Below are 16414 nucleotides of genomic sequence, written 5' to 3'. Positions count from 1 at the left end.
AAAAGTCCTGGAGAGTAGCATGTGAGGAGGCGACAAGGGAGCTAGAGAGCAAAAGGTCTTGGGAAGAACCAAGAGAATGGTTTGGGTGATATGTGGAGATCGGAGTAGTGATGTAGCAAATAGAAACAGTTGCTTGTAAAACCCAGTATATGTGAATATTGTTTATAAGCCGCCATAACCGTAAAAAAGATTTGTACAATTGTTCTGTTTGATAACTAATCGTGATCATCCTATTTGCATTCTGTGATGGTAAAAACCCCAACAATTAACTTTTATATTTTACTTTATTTTGGTCTGTTAAAGATAGAAAGCATTTTCTTATATCTGTTCAATAAGTCCAATAAATCATGCCTGCATAAGAAATACAGAGCTGTCCTGTGCATGCTTCCTGTGTTATCTCGGTGAGTGTAATTGGCCCTTCCAGTTCTTATCTTGGGCTATGTTGTGGAGATGAGGCCAGTGGCAGGAATTTTAACATTTAGTAACAGTTGGGAGGGCTGACTCTTTTCAATCCACAAAAATGCTGTGTGTTGTCAGCGCACAACAAAAATATGTTAAGTGCATTTCTGTTACATCAACAGGTATTTTTCTGCACTTGAAAGGGATAACACACAGGAAAATGTGCATGTATTATATATTTTTTTATTCTAAAATGGATCAGGGGCAACTCCACTGGTGTAATGTTATCTGTTTGAAAATTAGAGAATGTCTTCTGCTGCTCTTCTTTGAATTTTTCTTCAATCGTGTTCCAGGGCAGCATCTGAGAGAGAGAGGCTCCTCCTTCCTTCCTGCAACAGGAAACGCATTAGTCCACCATTATAAATTTATACCTGTGTGCCTCAGTAGTTTTGTGTTTCCTCCGGACCCACAGGAGCTGCAAACGTTTGTTATTTTATTCAGTTTCTGTGCAAAGGACTCCCTGACCAGAAGCCCATTCAGCTCAAGGGGCCTTGGGAGGGCATGCAGGGGCAGCAATCTGAGCCTCAAGTTTCGCCCCTACAGAGGGGTATGCAACTATCCCCCCAGCTGCATTACATGCCGCCTGCATTTTTCCCCACAGATACTGCTCCTCGATGGTGGAGGGCCATTCAGCTGAGCAACTGCACTCCAGGTTCTTTAGAGCAGTGGTCATCAACCCTGTCCTTAGGGCCCACTAACAGGCCAGGTTTGCAGGATAGTTGAAGTACATCGCAGGTGATATCATTTGCTGCTCAGTGATTGCAGTATTCTAGTCTGCATCTTCCTGATATAGTACGTAAAACCTGGCCTGTTAATGGGCCGTGAGGCCAGGGTTGATGACCATGGCTTTAGAGGTTCCTTCGCTGTGCAGGCAACCTGGCCACCGACCCCCCCCCCCCCCCTGCCCACTGATTGTATTCTGCTTGCATCCCACAGACCTCTCCGCAAAATCCACTCATTTGCGGTGTAGCAAGATGACGCTTGATGCATCATTTCCCGGTCACGCGGTCCAATCAGTGGCTATCTTGGTGGAGGCTGGGGCCTCCAGGGCAAGCATTAGAGTGAGTGAGTGGCTTCTGGTGACATCACTTCCGGCCGGTTGTAGTGCACATTTAAAAAAACGAAAAGGCCTTTTAATGCTCCCCTCCCTATTGGAAACTCAGGAAGGATGATGCCGGGGAGGATGTGGCAGGTGTGACCACCACCCGCACGGGGTCAGCTGGGTCCAGGGCTGGAGCAGGAAGCAGAAAGGGCTCTCTAAGCAGAAGATCCTGGTGGCTGACCAGGTCGGACGCTTCCCCACTCTGCCCTGCAGATCCTACATGTCAGGACAGCTCCAAGGTAAACCAGAGCACTCTGGAGTCACACCTGTCTTTACTTCACTACAAACTGTACAATAGCATTGTACACCGCCAACCTTACTCGGGCCCTTTTGTGCTTACTTGCAGGCAAAGGCCCCAGAGAAAAAAAAGGGCGCAGACCAGAGCAAGGCATGCACCTCTTGTGATCACCAGTTTTTCCCAGAGTGGGAAAAAAGCCACCATGTCAAAAATGCAGAAATAAAATGGCTCATCTCATCTGGTGTGATTTGCCAATGCGACTTGGGACTGCAGGGCCGCATCACAAGGCATACCCCGTGACTTCCAATGAGTAACATTCATATCTGCGCGACTTTAAAGTGGTGCCTGCACTATTTTTGATCACGTTTTGATGCGACTTGAGGACCATTTGCAGAGGAAGATGCCAAGACTTGGGTGAAATGTCCCAAAGTGGATGCCTCCCTCGTGAGTCGCAAACAACTCTGACTTGGCTTTTGATCATGCGGAGCATGGGAAACAGGGGCGGCAATAGATTCCACCTGCACAGCTCACACCCTGTTAGCTGGCTGTCTCAACAACTGCAAGAGTTGCTAGGAGACACGTCAAGGGAAGAATTAGGGAGGACTATTCCCAGAATAACCAGCGTGGCAGTTTTCCTAGCGGATGCCTTGGCTGAAATAGTAAGTAAGATATCTTCTAGGGCCACAGCCTTAGTGAGGAGAGCCCTGTGGCTGAAAGTCATGGGAGGGGACATCGCCTCAAAGAATAGGCTGTGTAGGATCCCATTCACAAGAAATTTCCTGTTTGGGCCAGACCTGTAAACGGTCCTGGACAGGACCGCAGCGAAGAACAAAGGGTTCCCCCAAGCAAGAAAAGAAGGGGAAGGCGTCCTTTCATCATCCCAGGAGATTTAAAGTGTAAGTAAACCCCCCTATCGTTTTCAGCCAAGGAAGCTGCCATCTTTGCCTCTGTTTTAATATAAAACTACCATGATGCTGCACATGTGATCAGTCATGACACCAGCCATTGGATGGTTTAACAGTTTGAGAGCACAACCAATGGGAGTGTTACATTTCCGGCATGCCCCGGAAATGAGACTGTTTTATGGATGGGTTTACTTCCGCTTTAACAAGGAAGCCACTCAACAGAAGAGCAGGGATATGCATGACCACAATAGACTTGCAAGAGGCGTACTTGCATGTACCTATAAAGAAAAGTCATCAGATACTTAAGGTTCATGATCCTGGGGCTGGTGGCCACCCTGCATCTGCAGTACACATCTTTGCCTTTTTTGCATCTCTTCTGCGCCCATAATTTTCTCAAAGATTATAGCAGAAGCCATAAAGGGCCTGAGACAGCAGGGCGTAGGCGCGATATACCTAGACAATCTTCTGTTCTTTGCAGATACAGCAAAGAACCTAGAAAACAACCTCTGTGCAAGTATTTCCTATCCATAAAACCTGGGGTGGATAGTAAATACAGAAAAATTGCAGCTAACCCCAAGCCAGAGGTGGTATACATTGGATTATGTGCTAGATGCCAGAGTAACCAAAACCTTCCAGACGGAAGAAAAGAACGAGGCAGTGCTAGGACTGATGTCCTCAATCCCAGCCATCACTTTGGCACAGCTCCACATGAGGCCTCTACAGAATCACATTTTGACCTGTGGGATGGTGATCCATCATCTTTAGAGATGTCCATTCCTGTCCCTCGGTTGGTCAAACAATCTCTCTTCAGTGGTGGCTCAATCCGATCTGTTACGCCAAGGGGTGCAGATGGATGCAAGCCAACCCTGTGAGGATCACCACAGTCACCAGTACCCTAGAATGGGTGCCTCCTAGTATATGAGGGAATTTTAAAAGCTGTAGAGGAAGCGTGGAGAGCATTGAAACCAGCTGGAGAGTGCCCGAGGTAGATCTGTTTGCCAGAATCGCAAACCCGAGAAGCTTTCGGCTTGGTTACTGAGCGGGTGTCTCTTCAACCTTCCACAGGCTGCAGAACGTGGTTATCCCATGTCCTCCTAACTCGATGGCTATCAGAAAAGACACAAAGAACATGCTAGACGTAATACTCATAGCTTATCTCGAGAAAAAACAAAGGGCTGGCAAAGAACTACCATGTCTTTTGTCCTCCATGCAAGAGTCAATAAGGCAAAGCAGGCATCGAGAAGCATGATGGCCAGATGGCTAAACCTTGCCATATGGTGGGCCTATTGGGCACAAAACCTTGCCCCCCAAGTGGGGTCAAAGCCTGGGCAACCTTGGTCGCAGAAAAGGCAGGGTCAACTCCGGAGCTTCAGTACCTTCGCGAGGCACTAACGCATCGACCAGCTGTCAAGACCAGACATTGGTCGCAAGGTGCTCCAGGTCTTATCCCCACCCTAGTAAGTATTGCTTGATTCATTCTGCTGCCCTGGAAGACGATTGAAGAAAACAGAGTTGGGTACCTGGTAACTTTTTTTTTTTTTTTTTTTTTTTTTTCCCCTAAGAAGCCTTCAAGGGTAGCACTAGTTCCCACCCTAAGTGATGATGCCAGGTATTTTGGGGACGCATTGGCTTACTGAGAGTTCCTTTGGTGTTTTAATACTACTGAGGCACACAGGTGAGACTAATACATTTATAATGGTGGACAAATGTGTTTCCTGTTGCACGAAGGAGCAGCCTATCTCTCGATTGCTGCCCTGGAAGACTTCTTAGAAAAAGAGTTACCAGGTACCTAACTGTTTTCCAGTTGATTTTGGGATTAATTATTATTATTAATATATATATATATATATATATATATATATATATATATATATATATTTTCTTTTTTTCAGTTCTGATAAAACATAAATGCTTACATTTGGAGAACCAGAGAAAGTTAATAAAGAATGAAAGATGTCTTCCAGAATGTGGATCTTTAGAGAAGCATGCATAATGTTAACTTTCTCTTTAGAAAAGGAAAATGCCCTAGAGCTATTTGTCAGTAGTTATGTGTTCAAGCCTTAATACAGCTGTTTACAGTATTAAGTTTAACAGACACTGCGGTGCCTGGGAAGGCCTAGAACTGTGGAAAAGCTCCCGTAAGGCTTCACTCATACTAGCCGCACATACCTGTGAGGCGTGTGTTGCACTTTTTTCATTAAGCATTGCAGTATGTTCTGCTAGTGTGAATGGAGGTTTGTTTCACACCTCTGTGTTTGTGTGGAAGATACACTTTAGTGTGAACAAAATTTAAATATATACAATGTATATGCGCATCTCCTGCAATGGGAGTTTGATAATTTTGTGAAAAAAAATTATGCTGCACCCTCATAAAGGAATTCTATGGCAGCAGAGTTCGATCACAGCAATGAGACTTAAGCCTGGTATATGCTATCCGTCTTGTTTTTTTCCATTCAACCCAGTGGGCTGAATGGGGGGAAAAAATGGAGGAGCTTGCTGTACTAACGGCTAGTTAGTACAACGACCCCCCCTCCCCCCCTTTTATTTCGTTCAGCCCACTGAGTTAAATGAAAAAATAACTATCTTCCCACTGAGCTATTGTGTGCTGACAGTCGGACTGCCCCCTTACCTTGCCAGAACACACAACGGTCAGCGCTCACAGCCAGCCAGGCTGGTGTACTCAAGGGCTCATGGTTTCTGTTGAACCAGCCGATGATATTCGGCAGTGTTTGCCAGGCTTGACCATTGGATCACAGCAATGCCAAACCCCCCCCCACTGTGTTCCAGTATGTTGATTTGACCCCCCTATAGATTAAAAAATTAAACGAACGTTCTTCCTTCCTTTTTTTATTTATTTTTAATTACATTTTATTGTGAGAATGCAATTAACAAGAACAATGGCTGCAACATTCAGCCAACAAGTTAAATCAAGAAAGACAATATTAGGCATTTGATTGTGCAGCATGACACTGCATTTCTGCTGCCCAGGATGCTATGAACAGCAGGCCATAGATATCAATGGGCGAAGTCGATGGTATGCAGCTGTAGAGAGATTTACGTGAGTATTGCACGCACACAGGAGCAGTGCACTGAATGCACATCAATTGTGGTACATGAAAGTGTGCAGTAAGAATCTACTTTTTTTTTTACAGTACACTGCTTGCAGTCAAACATTGATAGCACTGTACACCATTCAGCAGTAATGAAGCATCTCACCATGCAAAAGTGTAGACTTTACTCTAAGCTTTGCTGGAAGATTGTTAAGAAGTTGGTGTGTAAACAGGAGCCTAATGACTTCCTTTTGTGTGACCCTTCCAGACATTTTTTCAACTCCAGACCAGAAGTCTCTGCATTGAAAAAGCATTCATGTATCTCTCCTGCTGGGAGCAGTAATGAGGGATGTGACCATTTCAATCAGCTCTGTCTACCTTGATCTTATCATAACACATTCCTACTGTGCTTTGCAGCAGATCTAGGTATAGATTATATAAACATATTCTCTTTTTGAATATTTGTAAAATATTCTTGCGAATTCCACACCGTGGCTATGTCCTAATAAAAATAAATAAAACAAAAAGGCCAACTATAATACTAAACATACCCATTTGCATTTTTTTTTTCCAGGAGCTGTGCCAGTGTCGCCCTACAGATGGCAACTGCTCTTGCTGTAAGGAATGTATGCTGTGTCTGGGCACACTCTGGGATGAGTGCTGTGACTGTGTAGGTAAGTGCTAGTTCTAGAGATTGTGTAGACAGGCAAAAAGATTTTTAAAGTGATTTGCTGGATGAGTGAAACCCAATTTAGTAAATCTTAAAGCGGTTGTATAGTCATTTTACTAAGTTTAACCTACAGGTAAGCCTACAAGGCTTACTGTAGGTAAAAAAAATATCTCCTAAACCTGTACAGTTTAGGAGATATTACCCTTGCAATGCGCCGCTGACTGCAGCGGCGCATGCGCACATGGGATTCTCGGCTGAAAGTCCGGCAGACGCCGGACCCTGCTGGAAAGAAATCTCTTGCGCGCATGCCACTCACAGCGCCGGAGCCGCGATACCCGGAAGACACGCCAAGGGAACATGTCGGCTCCCTCGGCATGGATCGGACCAGATGTCGGAGCCTCGTTCTAAGGTAAGTATTTCATAATGAGCTAGTATGCGGTGCATACTAGCTCATTATGCCTTTTTCCTTTTGCAGGTCAAAAAAAAAAACTTCAGCGGGTTTACTCCCCGCTTTAATATAGGTTATAGTACCATCATTAAGGTCTAAAACTGTGGATATTGCTATTTGTTTTCAATCTATATAACTGTCCCCATAATTCTGTTTTTTGATTATTGTACCTTCTCTTTGAATTTTTTTTTTTTTTTCTATTAAACAAAAAAGTGATTTGCTGGTGCATTTAGTGTTCAGAACTAATGCGACATAGCAAACATTTGTTATTGCATCTGCAAATTATATCTTGTATGTCAGGGCAAAAAAACAAAAAGAAAAAAAAAAACACCTGATGTACATCTATGCAATACATACACATTTTCCCATGTTTATTTTTATTAGAGGTGCTGATATATAGTTCTGTCAATTTTAAGCAGTGCTTTACATATATACTGCACATTCACATCAGTTCGTGCCCTCAACAAGCTTACAATCTAAAGCCCTGTACACACGAGCCAAATGTTGGGAGACAACAGCCGGTTAAAAAAAAATGATGACGTTTGGCTCATGTGCATGTCTGTCCTATCGCTGAACTAACCTTGCATGGTTAGTACAGTGGCTCCAACCGGAGCTGTCAGTATGTACCCGGCTTAACCAGGTGCCCACTGGGTACTTGTACCCCCTTCCTAACCAGACCAATTTTCAGCTTTCAGTGCTCTCATGCAACACTTTACCCATATGAAATTTCTGTCTTTTTTTTTTTTTTTTTTTCACTCCAAATAGAGCTTTCTTTTGGTGGTATTCAATCAGCACTGTTTTTTTTTTTTTTTTTTTTTTTTTTTGCACTATAAATGAAAAAAGACCGAAAATGTTGTTTTAAAAAAAATAAATAAAAAAATGCATTTTTCTTAATTTTGTTATAAAATTTTGCAAATTAGTTATTTTTCTTCATAAAATTTTATACTGCTGCATATATTTGGTCTTTATGGAAGTTAAGCCCCGTACACATGATCAGAAAACTAGCGATTTTCAAAGCAATTGTATGATAATTGGGTCGTTGGTACAGAGCTTTCGAGAGCCGATCATGGCAGTTCATCCAATATCATTCTATCGGACATGAACGGAAAAAATTTCTGTACAATGTTAGATCGCACAATTTTAATTTAATCAGTACAGCTGTCCTTCGAAAAAGCAGTACAAATGCTTTACAACACATGAGATCACTTCTGAATTTTTATTCTAACATACGAGAATTTTATAATGATCTTATCGTGTGTACCTGACGGTGTCTAGAAGCTATGGTGCCAATCACTGAAAATGTATCACACCTGATGTACTAACGGCCTATCTTCATTTCTTAAGAACTAACAAGCCAGGACAGTACAAATGCGTGCACCCCCCCCCCATGACCCCTTTTTGGAAAATAGACATTTCAACCTATTTCGTAAGAGGCATGGTAATTTTTTTTTCTTTCTTCTTCTTCTTTTTTTTTTTTTTTTTTTTTTTTTAAGTTGTAGTTTTTTCCCCACAATTCTTTGCAAAATGTAAGATTGTTTATTTTTTATCTTCATAAAATTTATCATATTAACAGGTTATTTATCTTACACACACACACACACACACACACACACACACACACACACACACACACACACACACACACACACACACACACACACACACACACACACACACACACACACACACACACACACACACTATGCATTCTTGCAACTATACCACCAAAACATATTCTGCTGCTACTCCTGATTTATGGCGATGCCACATGTGCAAGGTTTTTTTTTTTACAGCCTAGCCAAATATAGAGGCCCAACATGCAGGGAGCACGGTCGGGTGTTTTAGGGACATCAATTACACATTTAATTTCTTGACTCTTGCACTTTTGGAGCACCAGAACAATGGAAACCACCCTAAAATGACCCAATTTTGGAAAGCAAACATGGCAAAACATAATCTGATACATGAGACTGTTGGACATCATTAAATGTTTTTTTTTTTTTTTTTGGAAAATGTGGAAAGAAAATGAAAATAATTAATTTTTTTTTTTCTTTTCCACATGTTGCATGGATGGGCACTGATGTGGCACGGCTGAGGCATGAATTGGCATAAATGAGCCATGGATGAGGCTGAATGGGTACAGATTGATGCTGTGGGCACTTCAGATCCAGCCCACAAGCACTGCTGCAATGGCTCCCTCCACTCGCTGTACCTTGTCGCTTTATAATTTGTCCTATTAAAGTTTTTTTTTTTTTCTATTTTTAAATATTATCATCATTTCCTAATTTGTTGCTGCCTAGAAAACCCCACCTTGGTGGACAATTCCCCTTCCCCAATGGTTAGAACATTAGAGTCATCCGTTCGAATTCCAAATATGGCCCTTTTTGCCTGGAGTTCACAAGTTCTCTCTCCTTGCACGGATCAGTACAGTGAGTGGAGGGAGCCATTGCAGCAGTGCTTGTGGGCTGGATCTGAAGTGCCCACAGCACCAATCTGTACCCATTCAGGCTCATTTATGCCAATTCATGCCTCAGCCGTGCCACATCAGTGCCCATCCATAAAAAATATATATATATTTCTATACGACCAACAGATATCTTTTGCACTTCACAAAAAGATTTAACGTTTTTTAAATGATGTATTTAACAGAGGTAGAAAATAAGAGAAGTTTGTAATTAAGGTTTACATACACTATAATCTTTGATTCTGTTTAGAAATCAAAATGAGTTTGTTTTTGTGGGGCCAATTAATGATGCTCCGTCTATTTTCCCAGTTGTGTTGCCAAAGCATATATTTGTGAGCTAATTGAACCTTATCTCTGTTGCAGAACTTGGAACTCTGTCACGCTTTGTGGCCATATTCACAATACTCCTTGTGGACACTAATTGCAGAGGTTTTTTGTGCATGCCAGCGTCACCCCTGCAGAATTTAGCTCTGATCCTCCAGAAGCCTTAGGAGAGGCCAAATGATGACTGGTTGCTGAGATCATCTCTTATCCATATTCCCAACAGTCTCTGTAGGGTTTTTTGTTCTTGTGTATTTTGGGGGGCACCGTAGTCTTCTGCCAAGGGGGAGTTTTGGACCTTTATTGATACATTTCTTTCTACCTTGTATTTAAAGGATCAGATTGCTGTCTCTATCCTTGGATCTTTCAGAGCTCCCATAGCTGTACAGATTGTTTCATTACACTTGCTGATTGAGGCATTCTTTTTATGAGAACTGAAAGCACCCTGAAGAGTCCTGGGTACCACTTAGGAGTGTGGTTTTTAAAACTATTCCCTTTCAAGAGAGCATTTGTCAAATTGTCTATACCTACCATGGATCTGCCAGTGACTAAACATAATTGCAGCACTTGGCAGGTAGAGGGTTACCCTTAAGGATTCTACCGATCAGCAGTTAGAATCCCTCGTTAGCCCTGGTTCACAGTGGTGCGTTTTGACATGTCAAATTGTCGGAAATTGCCAGCAATGGCACCGTCCTAATATGTGCCATGCTGCATTTGCGGTGCCGCACTGATTTAAAAAAGTAGTTTCTGTACTACTTTTTACAATTTCGGGGTGCGATTTCCATTGACATCTGTGCAGAAACCTGCACAGATGTCTGTGAAATTGCTGCCGAAATTGGGACTGATATGCAGGAGTTAAATCGTACAAGTTCGGCTTAATTCCCGCAGCTCAGTGTGAACCAGGGCTTAGTCGCAGTTTTGCTCTGGCATATTCTGACATCAATTGTGTGTTGACTGTGAACTTTGGCAGACTGTGACAGAATGGTGTCGATCCCTCAAAAGTGACTTTTCCACTTATTCCATAAAAAAGGTGTTTCCGTGGCTGTGAAAGATGTCTGTAGCCTTGTACTTCATTTGTGATGGCTTGCTACAAGCTTCTAAACTACTGTTCTGCATGGGCCTGTTGTCTATAGAGATGTGCAAAGCACTCTGGTTAATCTGCTGGGATACCAGTGCCACTTTGATAGATTATCTGACTCATCCTAACCTTCAAGGGATGTTGTCTCTTTGGATCTACCCTGGATACCACCTTTTTGGCTCTCATGAGAGGCTAGTGCATGTTCTTTCCTCAAAGCAGAATCTCCAGGGAAAGAGTGGCTGAGCCTCACCCATCTACTTCAACTACTTCCGCTAAGTCCACTGACCAACCTTGAAAGTTCCCTTCAGGTAGTGGCAAAGAGTTATTGGGCCAATTCCTTGCTTCTGGAGCTCTCTCCAATTGTGCCTTTTGCTTTCTCTTGTGCTACTGCACTGATTGCTGCACCTCTCTGTTTTTGCTTGCATTCCCTTCACAGCTGGACCCCTTGCTCCAGAATCTGTCACATGGGGTGTCTGAGCTGGGCACCATCACAGCCAACTCTCTCTGCCTGGAAATGCTAGTTTCCCAATGGTATCTGGTACCTCAGACTATCTTCCCTTTCCAGACAGACCTTTGGTCTCACTAGGTTGTTTGGGAGTAGCTTTCCAGCAGGGTTCCACTGGGGTTGCTCTATTTTCAGCTATCTTCAGCCTTACTGGTAGTTTCCAGCTCACCAGTCTGTTACCAGAGTCTATGTCCACGGTATTGCCTACACTTCTGGAGGCGCTTTTCCCAACACCCTACCCCTTCAGTAGTTTGACTCAATGAGACAAAGCTGTCCTGTGGATTTAGAAGTCTTTGCACTGGCTTACTGATTGTTGTGTTCTAGCTTGGTCAGTCTTGCATATCTAGATTGGTTGGTTGTCCAGCCAGACATGCAGCTATGATCCCTTGATCCCAGATGATCAGGCGTGTTAAGGTAGTTTTGACCCCAATCCTTATTGACCATAGTAGGTTGTGTGTCCTTTCTTGCCTTTGGGAGAATTTTGTTATAGTTCCACCTGTTTTGGTGGATTCATAATCCTGTATGGAGTTATCCCCATTTGGTGGTTATCCTTCTTTTTCTAGCCTTAAGCATCAGGTTTATGTTCCAGATTATTCCTTTGGCCATTGTCTGCTTCCCCTTCAGATAGTGCTTGGCATCAGCTCTCGGATTTAGGCACTGGTCCTTAAGGCGGCCCTTGGGCTGATAGCTGACCCCAGTTCTGTTTTGTTTGGCCTGTGGGAGGTTTTTGCTCTGTTGCCCAGCCTTCAGTTGCACTGCTTTTGGACGTCCTGACAGTATCTGAATTCCTGTCCACCTAAATGGACAAGAAGTAAAATAGGACTTTTGTACCTCCAAAAAAAGCCTTCTCTTGGAGCCCATTGAGGTGCACAGGTCCCACCCCTCTAGGTTTATTGTTTATGCTGTTGGTACTGCTTTGCCACAAAACTGAGGCATGCTGGAAGTGGGAGTTATACTGGGCTGACCCACAATGTTTTTGTTTGCCAGTTCTTCGTTCCTCTTGTAGATAGCAGAATTACATGACGGTATCTGAATTCCTGTGCCCCTAAATGCAATTCAACAAAAGGAGTGCAAAAGTTATTTTTATACATTACGATGCAGTCAATAGCATGAACACAGCAGTGGCAATTCGAGGAAGTCTCAGTGAACCTTCTCTCTGTTGACCTCTGCACCCCAAACCCCAGTCTTCTCACTGCACCCCAAATCCCTAAACTCACTCTACACCGCAAAAACCCAAACCACCCTCTGCTCACCTCTGTACCCCAAAACCCCCCTCTCGGCACACCTTTGCACCCCACTCTCTCTAACCTCTGCAAGCCAGCCCCCACCCTCCCTTTTGATCCTCTGTGTTCTGCTTTCCTCACCATGCCAGGATCATTCTTCCACTATAAATCACAAGGCTATGAATAGTACTGCACAAAGCTGTGAGCTGTATTGGCTGTGTTGGGAAAGTCAGGCTAGTGAACTGCAAGGGACATGACTGGGTCCTCTGTATCAGGGGCTGGTTACAGAGTCAGAATGTACCGCTTCTGCTCCCCGTCCCCTTTCCTGTTCTGCATACAGCCTTGCACTGGGTACTGCCCTGTAAGGGGAGAGGGAGAGCTCAAGACACGGGAAGCCGCCTTCTCCATTGCACTGTCCCCAGCAAGCTCCTGCTGATGTACAGGTTGGCAGCAGGAGCTTGGTCAAGTCTAACAGCCTTTCCATTCCCCAATCCCCCCTGCAAATAATTAACATGGAAGCAAGGTGTATTTCATCACCGGGTTCATAGCTGCCAGTCCTCGGCTATTGTTGCCAAGGATGCAACTACACGAGCACAATCTGTGCTTGATTAGCTGCAGTGGATGGTACCTTGAGGTTGTCAGTGATGGTTGCAATATAAGCCCTACCCCCCAAATAAGCCCTACCCTGTTTCCCTGTAAATAAGCCCTACCTTGAAGATAAGACCTAAAAGGACTTTAAATATGGCTTATTTGGGGAGTAGGGGTAGTTGAAGGTGTTTTCCCTATCTTAATACCTAAATACGTAATGTAGGAGTGGGCTACTGTGAAGGGTGAGTGGTGGGCCCATGGAGGGATAGTTGATGTGCCTATAGGGAGGATTTCGCTCTTGCCATAGTTTATGCGGAGGCCCGAACAGATGATGTGCATGTCGGAGGATGGGCTGGTTGAGAAATTTTTTTAATATGTCGTCCGCGAAGAGGGATGTGCAGAGTTATCGTGTTCCACCACCCCTGGTGCCGCCCATCATGGGAGATCTATAACGCATGAGAGCTGCCTTCGCCGTCTGGTTCAGTAGAGCGCCAGATTGCACGGGTGATCGGTCTATCACAGTTCCCTGGACAAGGGGGAGGGGCTGTATGCGACGGCGTGCGACGGGGGAACACACAGCTATTGAAATTAAAGCTGTCATGTTCCAGGTGCTCTATTGAACCAGACGGCGGAGGCGGCTCTCCTCTCTCTTCGCTGTATCACTGGCTGCACAGGGGGCAACACACTTATCTCTTTTACCATGTCGCCAGTCTCTGACCACCTCCTGTATAAAAATATTTTTTAAAAACTGTCATTTTCGGTATCTGTGCTGTTTCGGTATCGGTTTCGGTTTTCGGCCTAGTGTATTTTTCATTTTCGGTTTCGGCACCAAAAAACCCATTCGGTGCATCCCTAGTGAGAGGGGTTCGAGCACAATGTTGAAGAGGAGGAGGGATAAGGAACAGCCCTGTCTCGTGCCTTTCTAGAGACGGAATTCACCCGAGAGGAGACCAGGCATGTATGAGGTGCTTGAAGGGACCCGTAAAGCCCATTTTTGCTACGACCATTGATAGCCAATCGAAGCTGACATTATCAAAGGCCTTTTCCGCGTCCAGGGTGATGACATGGTCCTCCCCCGTGTTGCCCCTGGCCTGCTCCAGAGCCAGCAGCACCTTCCGAATGTTTATGGTAGCCATTCAAACCTTTCACAAAAATTGACTGGGCTGGGTAGATCAGAAAGGGAATGATGGTGGCTAGTCTGGAAGCTATTATTTGTGAGAGAATTTTTACGTCAAGATTTAAGAGTGAAATGGGTCGGTACGAGCCTGGCTCTTGGGGATCCGTGCCTTTTTTTTGGAAGTAGTTATGATGGCCTGGTTCACGGTTGGCAGGTAAGGGCCACCGGACCATATACCATTATAGACTGCGAGGAGAGTGGGCTCGATTGTAGTGTCTTTATAGAATTCCCCTGTAAACCCGTCGGGGCCCGGAGCTTTAGAGGGAGCTAAGTACCTAACGCCATTCGTAAATTTGGGCAGGGAGATAGGAGCATTGAGGGGGTTCCAGTTGGGAGGGAGAAACCTCGGGCATGTGTACTCTGTCCAGGAAAGATTTGGCAGTATTCTCGTCTATGGGGTCAATGGCATATAGCGAGGCATAATATTGAAGCATAATTTTTGTTTATATCCTGTTCTGAGGTTTTTGTTGCCTGCAGAATCCCGTAGGGAGGTGATGTGGGTCGGGCGAAAGAGGCCTTTGCAGAGTCTCGCTAACAATTTGCTGGCTTTGTTGCCAATCTAATGGAAGGTGGCTTCCCAATGTGCCCTGTGTGTCCTCTTGAGGGTGTCTGCCCAAGTGTCGAAATGTCCTCTTTGCTACCTGACAGTTTTTCCCTGTTTTCCGGAGAGTCCCTAGAGCACAGAGCGTTGTGCCAAGTGCAGGTTAGCACTGGCTTTCTTGTAGTTTGCCAAGGTATTCCTCTTGAGGGAAGCAGCATAGCAAATGATGCGGCCCCTGAGGAAGGCTTTACCAGTCTCCCAGAAGAGGTTCGGGCTATCCGTGTGGAGAACGTTGGCAGCCGAGAATTCGGACCAGGCTTCCTCCATGTAATGTTGAAAGTCAGAATTGTTTTGGAGATGCGAGCGAAAGCGCCAGAGCTGGGGAGAGGGCCTTAAGTCAGGGGTGTCTAGCGATATCGAGATGGGAGCGTGGTCAGATATGGGTATATCGTGGATATCTGCCCCTGAGGCCATCGGCATGAGGTGGTCAGTACAAAATAGTCAATTCTAGTAAAGATATTATGAGGGTTGGAGTAGAAGATGTATTGTCTGTCAGCTGGGTGGTGAAGTCGCCAGATGTCATGCAAGCGAAGGGAGTCCATTGTGGATACGAAGTGTGAAGTTTCAGAGGCTGTATGAGATGGTTGCATTTGTTTGGAGGAAGATCTGTCCTCCAACGGATGCATGATGGTGTTGAAATCTTCCCCAACTATATGGGGTAGGTGTGGGTCACCAGGTGGTCATTTCACTGAGAAACTGCTTGCTGGGATTGTTTGGGGCATATACATTGGAAATTACTAGCTCTCTAGTCCCTAGTTTCAAAAATGCGGAGAGGAAGCGGCCATGGTTATCAGTGTCCATGGTCAGTACCTCACAAGGGAGGTTTTTGTGGGTGAGGATGACAACCCCTGCTTTTCGCTTGCGTGAACTGGATCCCAGAACAGTGCCCACCCAGAGCCTTCTCATACGGTGTAAGTCAGAGGGAGTAAGGTGAGTTTCCTGGAGTAGGGCAATATCTGTTTTCAGTCTTTTAAGGTGCCGGATTATCTTGAGTCTTTTAAAGGGGTACCTAAGCCCTTTCACATTCCAAGAGGTAACTCTCATGTGGGTGTAGGCCTGCGTGTGGTATGGGGCAGTGTACTATTTTAGAGCTGAGGGACTGAAGTCATCTGTCAGTACGTGTCAGGGTGGGCTGGTTTTTTGAAAGGAGTGATGGCTGTTCATCTGGTGTTTGATGGGTGCTGGTAAGAAGAGGGAGTGAAAAAGGGAGACAGAGAGAGGGTGGGTTTACCAGGTACACTTGTTTCAAAGAAAACCGCCATAGCCTGTATGCACACTCTATACAAGACTCCATTGCTGAAGGAAAGAGCATGTGGGAGCTCAATTAGTTTGCTGTACAACATTTAGACAAGCCTGTGAAATACTGGGAGAATATAGTCTGGTCAGATGAGACCAAAATTGAATTCTTTGGATGCCATAACACACACCACACACACACCTGCATGTGACTGGTTTCTCCATACAGGAGGAGTCTTAAAGCTGTCATTGGCAACAAAGGATTTTGTACGAAGTATTAAATGCATTTGTTGGACTTAATGTACACTTCATGTAAAATGTAAACTTCAGTTTTGCTGCATTTACAGTT

General features: G+C 44.6%; 1 protein-coding gene across 1 annotated transcript in view; it reads left to right on the top strand.

The window, feature by feature from the left end:
- TWSG1 (twisted gastrulation BMP signaling modulator 1) overlaps positions 1-16414 on the top strand; it is a 71179-nt gene that overhangs the window by 18821 nt on the left and 35944 nt on the right. The window contains exon 3 of the mRNA XM_077492454.1: positions 6329-6428. Within this exon, the coding sequence (XP_077348580.1) occupies positions 6329-6428 (100 nt within the window). The remainder of the gene's footprint in view (positions 1-6328; positions 6429-16414) is intronic.

Source organism: Lithobates pipiens, unplaced genomic scaffold (genome assembly GCF_037356315.1).
Source record: "Lithobates pipiens isolate NorthernLeopardFrog02 unplaced genomic scaffold, aLitPip1_a1.2 Scaffold_19, whole genome shotgun sequence".
In the NCBI taxonomy this organism is placed as follows: domain Eukaryota; kingdom Metazoa; phylum Chordata; class Amphibia; order Anura; family Ranidae; genus Lithobates; species Lithobates pipiens.
The sequence above is the reverse complement of the archived record's forward strand: the minus strand, read 5'-3'. Positions and strand labels throughout refer to the sequence as shown.